The sequence below is a fragment of the Strix aluco genome, chromosome 6 (genome assembly GCF_031877795.1).
Source record: "Strix aluco isolate bStrAlu1 chromosome 6, bStrAlu1.hap1, whole genome shotgun sequence".
NCBI classification, from domain to species: domain Eukaryota; kingdom Metazoa; phylum Chordata; class Aves; order Strigiformes; family Strigidae; genus Strix; species Strix aluco.
The window spans coordinates 44,469,233-44,488,432 of record NC_133936.1 but is presented as its reverse complement, the minus strand read 5'-3'; the positions used below and the strand labels follow the sequence as shown (position 1 = coordinate 44,488,432).

The 19,200-nt window shown below is 40.2% G+C and overlaps 1 protein-coding gene across 9 annotated transcripts in view; it reads right to left on the bottom strand.

Annotated features, from left to right (window-relative positions):
• The window catches only part of DIP2A (disco interacting protein 2 homolog A), a 133,595-nt gene that overhangs the window by 10,558 nt on the left and 103,837 nt on the right, over window positions 1–19,200 (bottom strand). For 5 of the 9 annotated variants that reach the window (XM_074829953.1, XM_074829954.1, XM_074829955.1 and 2 more), the window contains 14 exons: window positions 15,674–15,810; window positions 14,199–14,279; window positions 13,908–14,035; window positions 11,754–11,868; window positions 10,396–10,597; window positions 9,710–9,819; window positions 9,490–9,570; window positions 6,891–7,014; window positions 5,943–6,064; window positions 5,511–5,622; window positions 5,172–5,281; window positions 4,527–4,657; window positions 2,596–2,764; window positions 1,251–1,421 (listed from right to left, as the gene is read on the bottom strand). In XM_074829953.1, the coding sequence (XP_074686054.1) occupies window positions 1,251–1,421; window positions 2,596–2,764; window positions 4,527–4,657; window positions 5,172–5,281; window positions 5,511–5,622; window positions 5,943–6,064; window positions 6,891–7,014; window positions 9,490–9,570; window positions 9,710–9,819; window positions 10,396–10,597; window positions 11,754–11,868; window positions 13,908–14,035; window positions 14,199–14,279; window positions 15,674–15,810 (1,793 nt within the window). Of the gene's footprint in view, window positions 1–1,250; window positions 1,422–2,595; window positions 2,765–4,526; window positions 4,658–5,171; window positions 5,282–5,510; window positions 5,623–5,942; window positions 6,065–6,890; window positions 7,015–7,230; window positions 7,760–9,489; window positions 9,571–9,709; window positions 9,820–10,395; window positions 10,598–10,740; window positions 10,828–11,753; window positions 11,869–13,907; window positions 14,036–14,198; window positions 14,280–15,673; window positions 15,811–19,200 lie in introns of those variants that run through there. The other 4 variants (XM_074829958.1, XM_074829959.1, XR_012623880.1 and 1 more) reach the window with 4 other exon arrangements.

Sequence of the window (19,200 nt, the reverse complement as noted above, 5' to 3'; positions counted from 1 at the left end):
TTCCATCTACTGATTCATAAAATTGCTCTGGCTGCACTTCTTTATAACCATTTACCTAGGGGTTGTTAAAAACCTCTTCTCCTTTAACGTACGTGAAAGAAATGACAGAAGCTAAAGAAACAATTACAAATGGCAACATATTTAAGAAACTCATGGCCCAAAACATCTTTCTTGTAGGAAATCTAGAACATTAAAATATGTTCTGAGACGAAAAAAGGCTTTCCTTCATCTAGTGGGCACCAGAAAGAAAAAAAAAAGAAAAAAAGTTTTGCATAAGCACAGTAGCAAACTTCATAGAAACATAATTTTTTTTAATGAAGTGTAATTCATATCAATGAAATTGGAAATAAAATTTACAGTTACACACATATGTAATGCATGTGACATCTATGAAATTCCCCACATAAAAAGCTATATACTGCTGCAACTGAAACTTGAGCAGTTTATTAACTCAAGTATCATCCAAGACCCAGGGCGTTTTACCATTTTCTAGACCATACTTAGTACCTGATTTTCAGGCAAGGTGTGGAATACATTTTTGTTTCCTCTCCTAACTAGAGAAGAATCATCTCATTAAGAAAAATTAAATTTAATCTGGTTAAATTACACACACAAGATTATCATCAACTGATATGAAACCATCAAAGGTGGATCTAGACCACAGCATGTCATTATGTCCAGTCTGTGAAGTAAGGCTGTGTAATTCTATGGGCGTACTCTCCCCCTCAAAAGCTTCCAATTTTATACCTTTAATTGAAAAAATAGTCAACCTCTCACATGAGGCGAGACAAACATACTTCCATGTTGATAATACTCATTTTTAAAAGAACCTGCCAAGCTTGTTCATTTTCCTGGGTCTTATTTGAGGAACTCTGTCTTCCACTTAATTCCACATATACACAAGCTATTTTTCAATAGACAAAATCCGAATCACAAACAAACTGAAATAGCACTGCTTAAAACACTTAGTATGTTTATGAACAGGAAGTTGTGTATTTAATTTAATACTGCTCCTGCACGGTAGGAAGGAAACAAGTTTCTTAATCCTCTGTATTAGAAAGGCAAATCAATTGGTCAATTAGTACAGAAAAGTGAAATTATCATAATCCACATCTTCAAGGCTTAGTTAACTTGGTGATGAAGCAAGCAAGCAATGGAGCTCTAACTCATTAGAAAAAAAATACAGCTGAACATGATTTCCTATAAAGTCCTCAGAGATTCTGTGTAAGGAACAAGCAGTTTAATCTCACCTGTAAGCAAACTGCTACGTTGACCCTGCACCCAAACGTAGTGCTCACTGCACGAGCAGAGAGGCCCAGGTCTTTGAATAACTTAGAGAAAGACTGTGTTAATGTAATCCTTGGTCTCTCCTCTGCGACCACCATGCACGTTCGCACGCAGGACAGGTTAACTCCTTTCATCTGAGAGGTTGCACGAAGAAAACAACGTTTTAAAATTGAAGTCAACAATTCTAGAAATAAGCCGTTTTAATTTGCAGAACAGATGGACTTTAAAAACACTAGAATAACGGACATGAACTGGTTAAACAATATAGACATGGACTGCACTCATTTTGGCTCCATCCACCCAGGACAACCCTCTAAAATCCCAAAATGCCAAGCAGCTTTGTGGCAGGGTTTGATACACAAGATGCAAACCACCCGCGTCGTGTAGCTGCAACACAGCCACTCATCATTTTGATCTGAAAAAACCCACAAAATGTCATTGTGTCACAGGGCTGGGCTCACGAGAGACCTCCTCGCTCCCAGTGCTGTGCAGTTCAGATGCAGGGAGAGTGTTCAAGGTGTTATTAGCTCTCAGCAACAGGCTGCGGGCCAGGATTCCCTTCAGTGAGGTCCAAGAGACAGAGGGACAGAGTTTTTTGTCTATACTGAGAATAAGCACAATGTAGCTGCTTTCTTGTGTGCAACAAGCTTCCAGACATTCCCAATGGAAGTCCTGAGCAGCTTAGTTACTACAGCCGTGGGAACTGTCCTGCCATTGAAACAGAGGCGCCTCTTCAAGGAAATTAAGTTTCAGTGAAGAGATTTCCCTCAAAAATAAATGGATGTCTTAGTGTGTAATTGCTGCTGTTAGGAGGACTGCATCCATTTTAGAACTCAATCCCTTTGGTGTCAAGCGATCTGAAAGCAGGTGAGACTTGCCAGGTTTTTGGGGGGCTTTTTGTTTTGGTTTTTTTTGGGGGGGAGAGGTTTTTTTGAATTTGGGGTTTGGTGGGGCTTTGGGTTTTCTTCTTTTTTGGTATGGGTTTTGTCTGGGTTTTTTTGTTTTTTTCATCTCAGACAAGAAGAAGTTGATAAGCTTGCTATGTATTTTGCCCAAAATCTCAGAAATACCCAGCAGCACAGAGGTGGCACAAATAAGTAAAGTGGAAAACATAAGACTTCTTTTTTTTCCCCACCAGAAACAGAAGAGCTGAAACTTCCAGAAATTTCAGTATTTCCCAAAAACACAAGTCATAACAGGCTTTCACAGAAACACTTATGGGTCCATCTTCTGCAAGCCAAAACGAAGTATTTTTAGAAAGATACACGTCTTTATGTATCAGTATGTTGAAAAATTAGGTCCGCTCACCCGGAGTACATCGGTCTGTGTTCCAAGGCCTTTGGTGCACATCTCCATCACAGAGTACGAGCAGAATGTGACGCGCACTTTATACTGACTTACAGCAGACAACCACAGAGATACATTGCTCTCCAGCTCCAGAGGAGGGACTAGAATAGACTGGTGACCTGAATATACACTAGAGAGAGGAAGAAAAAGAAACATGAAAACTTCAAGCCAGCATATAAAAGCCAGAAGTTACGTAAAGTCAAAATGAAGCAAATACAGGAAAACTGAGAGCTTGGTATCTATCTGAACTCCAGCTTATCTTCTCCACACAGAGCAAGTTCTCTCTTAGTTAGGAAAGAACTATGGGTTAGAGTTAAGTCACAAACTTTAAGATGAGTGTATTTGTCCTGCAGTAAACTGTGCTGAACTATAGGCAAATACTCAATGCCTCGAACAGACAGAACTTCTGACACTAAAACATTAACATCATTTCAGTTACAGATTACAATCGATAATTGAGTTTATCTTTGTGAGCCATTCTAGGGAAAACTTTGCACCTTTTGCTTGGAGTGGAATGAGTCTTTAACATCTATATTGCACCACTCAAGTGTTTAGTATAATTTTCTAGCCTTTGCCATAGGAATCTCAGTTTTTAAACAGTGTTTATGTAAAATATTTACCCTGGATACTGGTTAACATGAGTTAAATTCAGAGTAATTGAAGGAGTCAAATGAGTCAAATTCAGAATTCACACCAACTTTTAATTATTCAAAAAAAACCCCAAACCAAACCTCATTTCAAGACAGTAAACGCCACGACCATACAGTCTTAAGTTACCAAATGTTTTTTAGATCAGTTACTATCAACAAAATCAGTGACACAGCCCCCTGTAAAACCACACTTAGATAAACCAATGCATCTTGAAAAAATAACAGCATCTCTAATTGCTTTCAGCAGGTAGCTTGACACACTTGCCATTTCTCCTGACTAGAGCTGATGTGTTTTTGTAGCGGACAATATGACGAGTTTTTTTGTTCTTTTTAAACATTCTAACACAGAAGAAAAATCATTCTGCAATAAAACAGTCCTTCACACTAAAACAAAGCTGTAACTCAGACGAAACACAGCAGACCTTATATTAACTCTTGTATAGAAAACATGACACATGTAGTTCCCTTCCCTAAAAATATTTTTTAAATGCGTTTAGATTTTAATTCTTCCTTCCCTGAGGTTTCTTCTCCCTCCACCCTGCCTCACTTTATTGATGATATAAATCATTAGATGTTACCAAAGTTAAATTTTTGCTTTTCTTCAGTACACTTCCTTTACAGCTGGGGAAATGAGAGAAGTAAGGAACAGGTTAACTACAGTAAATTTAACCTCACCTGTTTACAAAATAACCTTTCATATTCAGTTTCTGCATTTTTTTAAATGAAATATCTAAAACACTATTAAATCTTTGGATTAGTTAAAGCATATGGAATGTTTTAAAAAGCAAACAAGAGGAAAGTTTTGCAGCTTTGTAAGATGTGCTGCATTATAGTAGTTATCTGATTGGATCAATTCAGGTCTCATTCATTTTAAGAAACGTTTAATTGCTTCCTTTAGCAATATTTCTTAGTGCATACCAATTTTGCAGCCAACACCTTAAGGGTCTTGTAAAAAGGTATGATTTAATCTCAAAAGACTTTAAAAGGATTTATTTAATCAATGTGAAATAGACGGCGAAGTCCTTGTTTTCTTGGATTTGGTATCTAAGTAATTCCACTTGCAAAACTCAAGTTACTCAAGTAACTAACTAATTTAAATTGTGTTACCACAAAAGGTATTTTACAAAATACCTATAAAAAAGGTTAATTTGGGTTTGGCTGACAGTTTCATCCACGACTGTGCCCTTGGATTCTAGAGAAGGCTGGGAACACATGAGAAAGCCTTTGACTCAAACGACGTACCTGCACAAGCACCACAGTGCAAATCCCAAGCCACAGTAAGGGTCAAGGCAGATAGCAATCTGGCGTGAAGGGTACAGCTCACACTGTAGCTTGATAGAGCGACATAAGGCACTTGTAGCTGCATGTGACATCTGTAAGAGGAAAACAGGGCGCTCTCTGGGACTTTTTTTTTAAAAAAAAAGGTATCACGTGTAATAACTGATAGAAATGTTTATTGTAGAAGACACGGCAACTCGTAGTGATTTGGGTTTTTTTAAGCACCTTTAAAACAGGAAAGGGATACGAGCCCAGGACTTCACAGGTACTTTTCATGCTAGTGACAAATGACATCTGTCATGACATCGAATGACGCCAAATGACATGACATCTCTATGATAAATCACAAAAGAAAACATTCATGAACTTTACGACAAACACTCTCCATTTAGTCCCCTCTGTGATTCCTCACACAGAGCCAGTAAGATTGAACGCTTCCAAAAAGTGCATCAAGAAATTTTGATGTCATGTAAATTGAAAAATAAGCTTTCTGAACACTAGGATGGTCCACTTACAGTTTTGTGTTTCTTCTCTGGCAGAAGGAATGAATGCAGAATACGCCTATATATAAGGAAACAAAGTATAATAATCTCTCTCTTGTTACTCTACCTTTACTCCTGCTAATATACCAGTAGTAGACACACTGAAGTCCAAGTATGCCAACATATCTGGAGATGTAGGTCTGAAAATACTAGCCAGCTTCTTTTTAGGCATATCATCTATTTAAAATATATAAAAAGAGAAGAGTACCATATTATTATTTTGGAAAAAAGAGCACAGGACAAAAATATATCTTTCTAGCATTAACATGAGATGCTTTCTACAGTTTCTGGACAGCTATTGTGATGCAGTGCAAGATACATCCATTCAATTAGGCAGTTACGATATAACAAAATAAATCAGTCTTCAAACTATTTACATTTCGGCTGGTAGGCAAACATTCTGTACCTGTATCCAAAATAGTGGGCCATGTTTTAATATCTACAGCTGTTGCAGCTTCCTTGGACTTCAGCAGTTTCATTATCACCTGTGTGGTCAGTATACATGCAGACTTACTGACCTGTAAAAGACACAGCATTAAAAACATTTATAAAACCAGTGAATGAATGCTCGAGTGCTTTCATATCCATCCAGATGAGATAACCAGTAAGTTGAATAGATGAAGAAAAAACGTTGGAAACGAAGCAAAATAAATCACAACAATAGAAAGAACATTTTAAGGGAATTTCTGAAAAAAGTATTTGACAGCTCAGTCACAGCATACTGATTTTTTTTTTTTCCTAGCTTAATTTACATTGACTGTGGCAAAGCAATTTATAAGGCTGAATCAATCATCCTACAGCCACCAAAACCATTAGGAGAGTAATGTCTAATACATACCTCTACAATCATTTTGACAGTGGGCAGAGTGGTAGCAAGATTCTGTGGATGAGGTGGGCGAACGGTGATAGGTATACAGCCAGCATATAAGCAGCCATAGAAAGTTGCTATCAAGTCTACTCCTGAAAAGGATATTTGTGAAATAAAGAATTATTAGAACAAAAAGCCAAGCTCTATCACCAAAATCAAAATACGTACTGATTTATTTTATTAAGATGTAAGGATCTGTCACAAAGGTGTCTTCAAAACAACGGGCTGTTCTTGGCCATGCCCAGTTCTATAAGGTTAAAATATTTTGCATTTGAGAGTTTGGAAAAACTATTCAAACCCTATAAACTTTAAATTTGTAGGGATATGTTTTCATGGACAGGTAGTATAAAATAACAAAAATAACAAAACAAGGTATTGTAGGTTATGAAGATGACAACTCAGATTCTTTTAAAGAGCATACATTTGTTTTTCATAATTATCACTCTGAAATATGCAGCCATCCTACTTTTACAAGGTAATACTTTTTTCCTGAGGTACACTTGTAAATACACACTAGTAATGCAAGTTTGGGGTCCAGATTTCACTTTTAGAGACATCCTTTCAGGAAAGGGTGTTCATACAGTGGCATCCTTAATTTAGCTTTCAATGGACACACAGGCAGTTTAATTCCATTCTCTGAAGCTGAAAACTGAGACTCTTTAACGTGGTTTAAATCAAACTACTCTTGCATAACTGCCCAGACACCTGGAGCAGTGAGATGAGATGTCTGGTAAATGTAGTTTGCCACTTAGGAGAAGCAACTTAATAATAAAAAACCAAAAAGGAAGTCTCTTTCTTGCAAACCTAAGTCACTGCCATATATCACTATATTAAATGGATTTTGAATGCTCTGTCTTGGCAAGAGTTGTTCCTTTTCTTGTGGTCTGACTTTGATTTTTGCTGCTTGTTTTGCCCTACCTGGAGGATAAACGAGGGCCACGTGGTCACCAACATTCAGTCGTCCTTTCTCCATCAGTGCGACCGCCACTCTCTCTGCTCTCTTGTGCAGCTGTATGCATGACGCAGTGCTGGCTACAGTGCCCTGCACGGAACAGATGCAACATCAGGAAACTTTGTGGAGAACAGTGTGAAACTGATTAAAGTACATGCTGCAGATGCAGTATTTCCTTGTCCTTATTTTAACAGTACATTTTAAAGACTCTGGTGTTTCGGAAACCGCGCTGCTGGTATCGTGACCTTTTAGAACGCTGGAGAATTTTATACGTATTATTTTGAACATCAGACAGTGAAGTAGCTTCTCAATTTATTTGGGACTGCAAAAAGAATACCTTACAAATATTTGCAATTTCACACGCCAAGGGAGAAAACACAGTAGCAGTAGTGGTAACACAACTGTTTTAGCAGTGAGTGAAGCCCTGCATCAGCTTTACCCTGCCGTGCACAGCCAAACCTCCAGGTGCTTTTGCAATCAGCCGTCTTCAAAGTGCAAAGGGAACTCTCCTGATGTCTTTCATATAGATATTCTTTTAAAGGGTCATAGAGGCAACCTGAGCTGTGTGTCCATCTTGTAGAAAGTGTATTTCCCACAGCCGTGCATTTGGAAAGTCTTCAGATGGAAGCAGCTGTATCTTAGGATTGCTTAGGCAGTTGCAAAGTCATGGGGATTCCAAAAGGCTTAGTCCAGTTTTTGATGTGAAGACAGAAAACATCTTTTTGCTATCCAGCCTAGGAAGTGATGCCTTAACCTTAAGCCTGTTGGGAGGTTGGGATGTATCCATTTTTCCAAGATTACAATCCGATTCAAGAAAAACTGGCTGGACAACCACCTCAGAGGAAAACAAACAGTCAGAGACTGAAGGAAGCCTCCCACTATACAGGTAAGGATTAGCACAGCAAATGTCTGCTATACAAGTATTCAGTTTCAAGCCCAAGACGAGCTCCCACACATAATCCTCAGCCCAAGCACACAGCTCTCTGATCCGACGCCTAGTTTGATGCAGGATGGCACTGGCATTCTGCTCGGTTTTATTAAGGAAACTGTTGTTAAAGTCATGCAAAATAAGAACAGTAAATACAGTGTATTGCTGATATAGGAATAGTAGCAGCTCAAGGCCTTGGGAGAAAAATATTGACATAAAAAGGTGTAAAACGAAAGGGTTTCTCACAGAGAGCTGTGAACATACTAATGTTTAGCACTGTAGCTTATTAGTCCCAGCTATTTAAGATGTGTTCACCAACACATAAATTTCTTTGCGCTTAAGTTTTTTGTCTCCTTTTTGCAGAGTCTCCTTGTCAAGGGTAAAAGTTGCCTGAACAAAATGACCCAGACAGGGCTTCTTCATACTAGAATACTTCCTTCAAAAGTCTCTTCAGCTCTGAGAGAAGAATAAACCAATTCTGTGGCGTTTAACAATAGCCATATTGAAGCAGTTTCTTCTGCTAAAGCAGAGTTCTTACGAGAGAAGTCAGAACTTTGAACCATGTCCTAAACCATTTTGCCTGTGTGAATGAGACCCCAAAGGCAAATCCTTCACTTCCCAAGGACTGCTGCGGGACCTTCCGAAAGCACGTTCCCTATCTCACACGTCTGCAGTACAGCACAGCAGAAGGTAGACCTGATTTGTCACTGGGCTGTTATTGTCACTGGAAGGGTAGCTACTGAGTACAGGCTCAAAAACAGACCAACTCTGCCTCCTGGTAGGAAAGGAGGGAATAAAAAAGTGCCAGAAAAGTAGCAGAAGAATCTAAAATATTTGAGTTTTCTGAAATAGGTCCAGCAGTAGTGCTCCTCAAGCCCAGGGAGGCTGAAATACTGAGGAACATATAAAAGTGCTTGTTTTTTCACACCCCTTTACAAAATGTTGGATGCACAGGGTACGTGAATGCTCCGAAACTACTGACAGTCCCATGCAGAGCGTGGCTATGAGCAAAAATGATGTATTTACTGGGAAACATGACTGTTGCTTTGTCATATGTCATAAAGGCTCAGACAGCCCTTGAATAAAATAAGTATATAGAGCCTATAAGTACATAGAGCCTGCACTCCAAAACTGAAGCATTTACTTGTTCATTTCAGAGTGACTGTAAGTGCCATCCTTTTGGGGGGCAGAGCCTCGCCAAGGACAAGGCATCAGTGTCTCCTGAAGGCAGTGCAGTGCTCCTGGAAAATACGACTCCAAAGCTGTCTCAAGGGTTCTTTGCTTAGGCTCTAGATCTTCTAATTAAAAAATCCTCCAGCTCTGACTTCCACTTACCCTTGTGCTCACTCATGGCTTCCATTAACGCAACAAAAAGTTGTGTTCCAGCAGGAAATGCAATTACTGCAATGTTTTAAGCTAGGCAGAATGCATACTGAAATTCCAGACGTGGAATGAAAGATGTGGAGTAAAATTCCAGATGTGGAAAAATTACGCTGCTTGCTAATCAGCAATTTTTGTCTGCTTCATCAAAATAGCCTGAAGCCTTTCAGGAAAAGACTTCTAGCTGGAATTTTCTTAGAATCCAAACAATCTTTTGCTGATCTCAATCTCAAAGTATGACCTAAAGTGCATCTCACCTTGGAATTCAACAAAAGGAAGAGAGGATGATCTGGAGTTGTCTGAGCTCGCCACTGAAGAACATCTGCTAAATACAGGAACTAAAACAGAAAAAAAAGGAGACTCTCAGATTCACTCGAAATGCACTGTGCTTAGTTTCAGCAGAATACTATAACTGGTCTTCTCTCATTTTGAATAAGCCAATTCAAATATTTAATAATACCAGGACATCAGTGTTACCTTTCTTGCCTGGTCGTTATCCTCCAACTGGGTAACATCTCTCCCTGAGGCTTGTGCAATTCTCTTTCCAGCAACAAGGTTTCCTACTATCATTGAAGCAGGGCCAACATCTGCATTTTGAAAACAATGCAAAATGAGGAAAAATAATGTAAGGAACATGTAATAATCTATAATTCAGCCTGTAGCTTACTATAAATGCCATTAGTAACATACATCTGAAAAGAAGAAAAGCTAAAACCAAGGACGTTTGCATAGAAAAAGAGAGGATAGTATATGGTACATTAAGAATCAGTCCATTATCAGGTCGGTACATTAAAAATCAGTCTACTACTGATTCAGCAAATTGAGGTCTGTCTGTACTTCAGTTTTATTACGTGAGTTACAGCATGTCTGAGGACTGCCCTTTGCAAGATGGCCAATACAGGAACAATTTATCACGCAGCTAAAGCAGCATGGAAGTGGTATGTGCTGTACGTCCTTGCATTTACCTGGGACTCGAGGCAGACCATAACGCCTCCACTGAGCTCCGGGCTGCTCTGACACTACCACTAGCTCTGCCAAGTTACGCAGCTTAAAACCATCCAACTTGCACAGCCCTGAGCTGTCACGTTGCCCCTGGATGACACTCGGCGCACACCCTCAGAAACAGACACGCAGAACGAGGGAACGCGCTCTGGGGTCCTCACCTGGTTGTTTCTGTCGAGGCTTAGGCAGGTTAGTAACGCAAGTATGTGGACACATCAAGACATTACAAGGGTGCAGAGCACCCTCTAAAAAGCGCTGCTTGGTTTCTGAAATATGAATTCCTCCGAGTGGAGCCTTTGGCAAAGTGTTGGCTGGCACCAAAGCAAGACAGTAGACGCCCACTTGGTGAATGCTATCAATTGCCTTGACAGAAAGAAAAAAAAATACATTCCATGTTATCAACTGGGATGTAGCTAGAGCAAGAATTTGAATTCAAGTCATTTAATAACATTAAAATTTTTACTTGCACCACAATTTGCAAATAAAGGGTCCAATTCTGCACTCACTGAACTCATAGAAGTTGTGCCATGACTTCAATGGGAGCAGGAGCAGACCCAGGACTTTGCTTGTGCACTCTATCAAGGGGATGCCACCTGCACATCAGGGATTAGGAAAGTCTCTTAAAAGTGGGCAAAAAGTGCAGAGATTTTAAAAAGCCAAAATTATACCACAGCAAATTTAGCACGTATGGCACAATCACAAAAGCGCAGTAGAACATAAAACCACAAAAATAGGGAGGGAAACATCTTGCTGCCTAAAACTTCAGTGTCTATTTTAGCTATGACACTTCTAAAAAGAGCAATAAAAATATTTTCTCCCATCAAAAACAGCTTTTCTATTACCAGATATTCCCTCAAAAAAGATTACAAAGCTGAAATTAGACAGAAACCATTATTACACAACTGCCTTACTTGTAAGAGGAATCTTCCCTTAAGTTGTTCTCTCTAGCCACCCCTTCAGTTGTCCCTTCACCAGAGTCTTCTTCCATAATTGCTCTCTCACTTTTTACTTCCTTAGAACTGATTAATTCTGAAATCTTCAAACGCAAGTCTACTAGAATGCCCCCACCCCCTCCCCGAAACGTGATAAAGTAATCAAGGAAAACGTTTTTAATGCTTACTGTTGGAGATCTAGAATAAGGATGTTAGTGACATAAAAAGTTTTCAGGGTCTGTTTTGATACTTGGCACTAAGTATACCCTTAAACATTTTCAGACTTAACTCTCCCAGCCAGTATGAGATCAGCAGAGATATGTAGAATTGAAATGAACAAAAACTATCATTCTTAGGACTCTTAAAATTCCTAGAAGTATGAAGTTAAAAAACATTCTGAAAGAAAATCTTACTTTTTACAAAATTCTGTTACCTATCAACTCTGGAATACATTCCAAAGTCAGCTTATTACAACTCTCTGTAGTTACACTGATAGGTTTTTCTTATGGAAAAAAAGATGCTCTAATATTCTCATTTCATACATCAGCCTTATTCACCTGGAAAGAGAGAAAGGACAGACTGACTACCTGTAGAACCCTGCTCATCCACTGAAAACTATCCTCCTCTGACGCATCAGGGCGCTGCTCTGCCACAAGCACTATTCGATCATCATGCAAAACGGTCACAGAAAACACTGCTATCCTAAAACGCAAAGGACAGAAGAATGATAGGATGCAACATATGATGAACATAGCATGGTTTATTATAATGTGGAAATGACTGCAACCTTTCATGGTACTGTTCCAACACATACAAGCATTATTCATGCCAGATCATCACAAAGTCACAGACAAATTTAGAACAAATGTAGGTTCTTTATTGTAATTTTTTTCTGCTGGGGGTCAAGGGAATTTGCAGTCACTGATGTAGCACAGTTTAACACAGGCAGGTTCATTCCGTGCAGGGGCTGTGCAAACCTTGCCTACAGGACTCCATCATGCACGCTAAATTGGTTGCGCCTACATACAGTGTCCCTTCTGAAAGGCAACAACCATGCCAAATTACTGACCAGCACATGTATCAATGCTTGCACGGAAAATTACTTACTCCCACTTGTGTATTAAATTAGTTTTAGGCTTGCACCTTCTAGGATAAAATATTAATAATGCCTCAACCAGGTATGTGCCATTATTTTTATGATATGCAAATTACACAAGTGATGCAAAAATGAGGAAAGCTCAACTTTCATAGAATCATAGAATGGTCTGGGTTGGAAGGGACCTTTGAAGGTCTAGTCCAACCCCCCAGTGCAATGAGCAGAGCTAGCTTCAACCAGATTGGGTTGCTCAGAGCTCCGTCCAACCTGACCTTGAATGTTTCCAGGGATGAGGCATCTACCACTGCTCTGGGCAACCTGTGCCAGTGTTCTCATCGTAAAAAATTTCCTCCTTATATCTAGTCTGAATCTACCCTCTTTTAGCTTAAAACCATTACCCCTTGTCCTGTTACTACAGACCCTATTAAAAAGCCCCTCCCCATCTTTCCTGTAGCCCCTTTCAGTACTGGAAGGCCGCTATAAGGTCTCCCCAGGGTCTTCTTTACTCCAGGATGAACACCCCCAACTATCTCAGCCCTTCTTCACAGGAGAGGTGCTCCATCTGTCTGGTCACTGTTGTGGCCCTCCTCTGGACCCACTCCAACAGGTCCATGTCTTTGCTGTGCTGAGAGCCCCAAAGCTGGACACAGTACTCCAGGTGGGGTCTCACAAGAGCAGAGCAGAGGGGCAGAATCCCCTCCCTTGACCTGCTGGCCACACTTCTCTTGATGCAGCCCAGGATATGGTTGGCTTTCTGGGCTGAGCACACATTGCTGGCTTGCATCCAGCTTTTCATCCACCAGTAGTCCCAAGTCCTTCTCTGCAGGGCTGCTCTCAATCCCTTCATCCCCCAGCCTGTACTGATACTGGAGGTTGCCCCAACCCAGGTGCAGAACCTCGCCCTTGGCCTTGTTGAACCTCATGAGGTTCACACGGGGCCACCTCTTGAGCTTGTCCAGGACCCACTGAATGGCACCCTGTCCCTCAGGCATGTCAGACACACCACTCAGCTTTGTGTCATCTGCAAATTTGCTGAGGGTCCACTCAATCCCACTGTCTGTCGTTGATGAAGATATTAAACAGTACTGGTCCCAGTACAGACCCCTGGGGGACACCACTCATCACTGATCTCCATTTGGACATTGAGCCATTGACCACTGAAGAGCAATAAGGCTGGTGATACAACATATACTATCTTTGAAGGTCCTTCAGCAGCCTCAACACTCATAGTTTGTTCTTTAGAACATGCTGCAAAGTTCCTCCCTAGGCTGCTCTGCATGAAAGGCTCAGGTGGACAAAGGAGAGTTGTGTTTTACACTTGGCATACAAGCTTCATTTGATTGTCTTAAGAGAAGCTTTGGAAGAAATTTCAAACAGACACTTAAAGATCTATGTTTATACTGTGTGAAAGTAATTTAGAATCCATTATGAATGAAGCAGGGTGTCAATATTTGTCTTCCAAGTTAGCAGGGACACCCAAGTTCTTATCTGGCATATCACAAGCTAGTGCCACCTTTCCTACAAAATACATATGTAGGAGTTCACATGCAGAGCTCCTGTGTACACTATGTTACTTGTTCATTTGCAGGTGAAGAAAGGAGCAACAAAGTCCAATCAGGAGTGGTGAAGTTTTTAATATACTCACCTTCCCCGATAAACAAACTTCATGGGTTCGACTGCCAATGCAGTGGCTACCACATCATCTGCATTGTGCCTGCGGCCACTAACTGTCATTAGGCCATCCAATTTTCCTACCACAAACACCAAATAGTCCTGAAAAGAAGACAAGATTAGAAATAGAGGGGAAAAACCTCCAGACTCCTCAAGATCTGTATGAGGTCACTGCCCCGACACAGAATTCTGCTGAGTTGGGGTGCATCACTTAGAGTTGGGAGTCAGGACAAAGCAGGGCCCCAGATGGCTCATTCACACTTACAGGACCCACAAAGCCAAGCAATCCTGTTCTTGTAAAGGGTTGGTCTGAAACAGGCACGCCGGATGCCGTCACTGGAATGGCCTGAAAGAACATGTTAAGTATTCAGAAACTCACAGTACTGGTAAGAAAAATGCTTTCTGCCTGTGGCACTGCAGCTCTGTGCTCAGGTGAAAAATGACCCGATGACAGCAGTTACTATCATGTCGAGTATGAACAACAACTTTTTGGATGGAGAACACACCAATTCCTCTTTCTTATCTTTTTCTCAGCTACTTAGCCTTCATAACAACAGTTCACACCACTTTTTAAATCAGGTTTTATGGTATGCACTCATATAACAATCAGAAAGTCCTTCTGTTGTTACTCTAACATCCCCAATGAGATACATATCCAGGCGTATCACTTCAACGGCGACAAACTCTACACTATCAGAACTTGGAGAAAGTTAAGTCTGCTGCAACTATGGGACTGCCTACAATGGAGAACCAGAGCAAAAGCATTAAGCTCATCGGCAAGTTCCTCTCATGTGCTCAGGTGGTTTCCTTGCCCTCCCCGCACCCCCCAACTCTTCCATTACATCAGGTTTCTTGCTGGCTCTCTCACTAGCTAAGGACAGTGCTGAAAGCCAAGCTCTTTGAAGTGCTGAGGCTTGGCAAGCTGACAGGCAGAGCTTTTTTTGAAAGAGAAGACTATGGTCAGGATTTCCTTCACCTCTCTGGTAGAACATACTTCTGCTGAGTGTTCAAACTGCTGCCCAGTGTAACACTACTGCGTGTGCAACATTCACTCCTTTCTTGCCAGAAAAGACAAAACATGAAATTGGGGTACCACTGTGAGGAAAAATCTGGGCAGAAAGATTGCTTTTGCTTTACTTTGACAAACTACAAGGCTTATGACTGTTATGCTATCATCCTTACTATCTCTTCTTCCATATACCTAGGAACATAATTGCATATATCCAACAGCAAACTGTTTAGTCTTCTAAGCATTACAGCAAATGAACACTAACGGTCATTTTGAAAAGCACATACTGTTTGCAATACACAAAGGAAGCTTTTCTAAACCATTTATTACATCTTAACAAAGGCATTTTGATTGTATGAAGAAGTTCACAAATATTAGAGCAACTTCTAACTCCATGTCCCAAGCTGTGCACTAATGAATTTGAAATGTCTACAGGTGATTTTACATAAGACTGCTGTGTTAATACAGAGCTAAGGTGAATTTAAATGCTAACACAGAAACAGCACTGGGTTGCAGAATATAGAGGCAACTGACTGACTGCTGATGGCACTTTGTATTTTTGGTTATAAAAGACAGAATTTCATATTCTGATAGAGAATAAAGCAGTATATTTGGCCATGGCTTTTTTCTAATAAAATAAAAAAGGAAGTTTAAGGAACAAATAAGTTTATGTGCAAGAAGAAATACTAGAAATGTAACAATGAAAGTACATTACAAAGAGAAATACAAACCTCAAACACATTCCTGGTGATTCCGAGGAGGCCGAAATATGCCATCCCAGTTGCACCTGAATTCACACATATTTCTCCAACCTCATCAGCTTTACACAGATAAGGAGTTCCATCCACCTTCACAACACACACATTTGCTAAAGGGAGAGGAAGAACATAGAGTCACAGCATTGGTTATGCTTCAACAGCTGACACAGAAGTTGCTTTGCCACTGAGAGGCAGATAAAGATTTTAGTATCAACTATCTATCAGCTACAGCAAAACCACAGCATGCAAGAGAGCTCTATCTATCTTTCTGACAGCTTGTGTAACGTGTTCTCCAAGATGCAAGTTTGCAAATGCAAATTTATTTCTGACAGTGCTTCACAGTCTGCACATTAGCAAACACCATAGCAATTGCTTTGCAACATGAAGGCAGATGGTTTGATCAAGCACAAACATACATGAGAATAAAGAAGAAAAAGATAACGATACCTATTACAGACGTACCACTCCTTTTATTTATTTACTTTGGTATTCACACTATCATTCCTTAAGTTATGTGAGAAATACATTAGAAATGGAGAGAAAAATAGGCATTTTTATTCTCTGTCAGGTCAATGATTTTTCTGCATTATATCCCACCTTCCCTTAAAGCAGACCAGCCTACCAACTATTATTTGGAGACCACAGACAATCCTCGCACAGAGTTGTCCCTTACTGAACTTACTCCTGTGACTACGTATTATATCTTCCCTAGCCTCAGTGTGATGTCCTTCTTCAACTCATGAAAAGGATTGCATTTCATAAAGGTCCTGCTGCTCTTATCCTTACCAACTTTCTTCTGAAATCTCAGAAGTCTTTCTACTCTGAAATTTTCTTATTTTTAATCAAGGATATACACACTTGTAAATCAAATATTACAGTGAGCTTTGCTCTGGTCACTGGTTACATTTTACTTCTGAAGCCACTGTTTTCTCAGGGGTTTCTCTGGCTAAGTAGAGCCCTTGCTTAAGCAGTCTGGATTTGTCCTTTCCTGGTTCAAAAGGGAAAGGAAAAAGGATATGGAGGGAGAAGGCATGACGGAGCAAGGAAGTTTAGCTTAGCACTCAAGACTCAAGATTAACAAAGATATCAAAATGGCTCCCTAGGTCAATACAAAATAAAGAGAGCCTTTGAAAAATAACACAGACTATGCCATAAATTAATGTTCTGCCCTTTCCCATTGCATCTGTTCCCACCTCAGATAATCAGAGTACTTTGTGGTCATGCATACTGTATTAAAGAAACCAACCATGAGACCCCAGAGGTATCAGAAATTTGTTTGGTTGGTTTATCTCAGTCAGAATCTTTTGAATGTTTTGGCCAGGGACTGTATTTCAGATAGGAAGCCCAGATAAGGCTTACACCAGCCATTATGAAGGACTGGACTACTGTTTTCTAATTTAACCATTCTTAAGTGATATACAGGTAGCCCTTACTTCTACCACTGTTCAACGAGCATGAAGAGAAATCATAAATGGGAAGTGGCACACTTCCTTCAATACTAATACATAATAAAGCCAGGTCTGCTGCAAGCATGGACCAAGAACTCTGCTGGGTAGGACAGGTTCATAGGTGCATCTTCAAACCTCAGAGAAGTCTTCAGTTCTCAACAATTTAGGTCTGAATAGGAGAGACAGTAATTCACCCTACCAGGAGATCAATCTCTAAGTTACCTTGGTTTCATTAAAATTATCTATCAGAACAACTAGCATTTATTAATAAAATGTTTGGAAGCATGCAGTGATCACCTTTGGTGACCAAATAAGGAGACACCATTCAAATTCTGGTACAAGTCCAAGTCCAAATTAGAGCAACAGTTTCAGCTGCTGAAAATTCCACATATGAACTAGAAAGCTGGAATTAAATTATACAGTATGAACTATCAGTCAGTTGTGCAAAAAATGCATTTTGCAAATTAGGAGGAGAAACTGGGAAAAAAAAGCCATTTAAAACTTAATGGTAAATAGAAACAGAATAGTTTATTACCACAGGAAGTAACGAGTTAATCTCAGAACTCTGTATGTAATGCTTAAGCAATGATGCAGAGAGAAGTGCTAATAAGTGGAAAAAGTGCCACAACTTGTAGGCATACACAAATGCTACAGTCCTCAACTCATTCACAAACACGTAAAAACCAACAGATTAGCCTACTGTCCCCAAACAATGCTCCATCCATGAAGCCCAAGGACAATCCTATCACCCTGATCAAGTGAAAAAAAATACTTACCAGTAACCAATGTATGATACAGGTAGTCTACACGTACATTCTAACAGCAGGCATAGTTCTGCCCTGCCATGTGATACTGCAAAGTTTTCCTTTTGCAGTACCTGTAGAGCCTGTACTCTTGCTTCTCCTTCTTTTTCTGCTTCATGTGTGACATACAAGAGAGTGCATCTACCACCATTTCAGTCTCTCTCAACAGCATTGCATCTGAAAAAGAATTAGAGAGAAGGGAAAAGCAGATGGGATGGGAATGTACATGTGGACTACACATCACAAAGAATACTGATGACTGGTAAGAAAGCTTTCTTTCTTCAAATGAGTCCACATGTACATTCTTATAGATGATGACTCTCAGCAGTTAGCCCTGCCATGAGATTTCTGGCAGAGGATGAGAATCCTACTGTGCAGATGACCGCACTGATGCCCTACAAAAGACTGGATTCAGCTTTGGATGTTTCAAGACCAGCACAGCATGAATGGAAGAAGAATGTCGGAGGCCTGCACAGCAGAAGGCTACTACCAAAGGTGCCTGATGAGTGTTACAAAAGTGCTCTCTTGTTCCACTTTCACCGTTTCACAGTGAATCTGTATGCCACTGATATTCATTTGGATTGTTACTGTGTGCCAACAGTGGAACTTCAGGATCTTCTTGTAGCAAACAAGTCTTCATAAAAGGCCTGGGTCTGTGAGAATAAAAAGAAGAGGGTCCTCCTTGCACTACAGTCTTTAGTTATAGCTTCTGTTCTAGTGTTCTGTTCTGTTCATGAAGGCTTAGGAAAAATACTAAAAGGCTAGGATGAAATGCCCCTACCACCATTGTGGAAGGTATTTGCAGGGTTTCCAGAGAAACCTAATCTTTCAAGAAAACAGCACAAGGAGATGTCCAATGCAAGGACCTGAATCTTTCCCTGCTCTTCTGGGAAGGGCAATAGGCCTAAAGCAAGCCAACTTCCTAGATAAGGATGAACAAGAATCTAGACTCTAGAGGTGGTCACACAAGCATCCAAAGCACAACATTTAAACTGGAAGAAAATGTCTCATCACAAGTGTACACATTGCCACAGATCTCCAAGAGAAGAAGTTCTGCAGTGGCAGGCTGTTGTGCCATCAGGTGATAGACCAAAGCCAAGTAGAACACACAGAACCGGTTACTACGATAAATTCCAAGGACTGAGTGGGGATGAGGTACTGCTATCTCATATTCACAATCCAAGAAAAAAGACTGAAAGCTTCACAAAATTGTTCTGTAAAAACTCACAAATCAGGTACTGAGATAAAG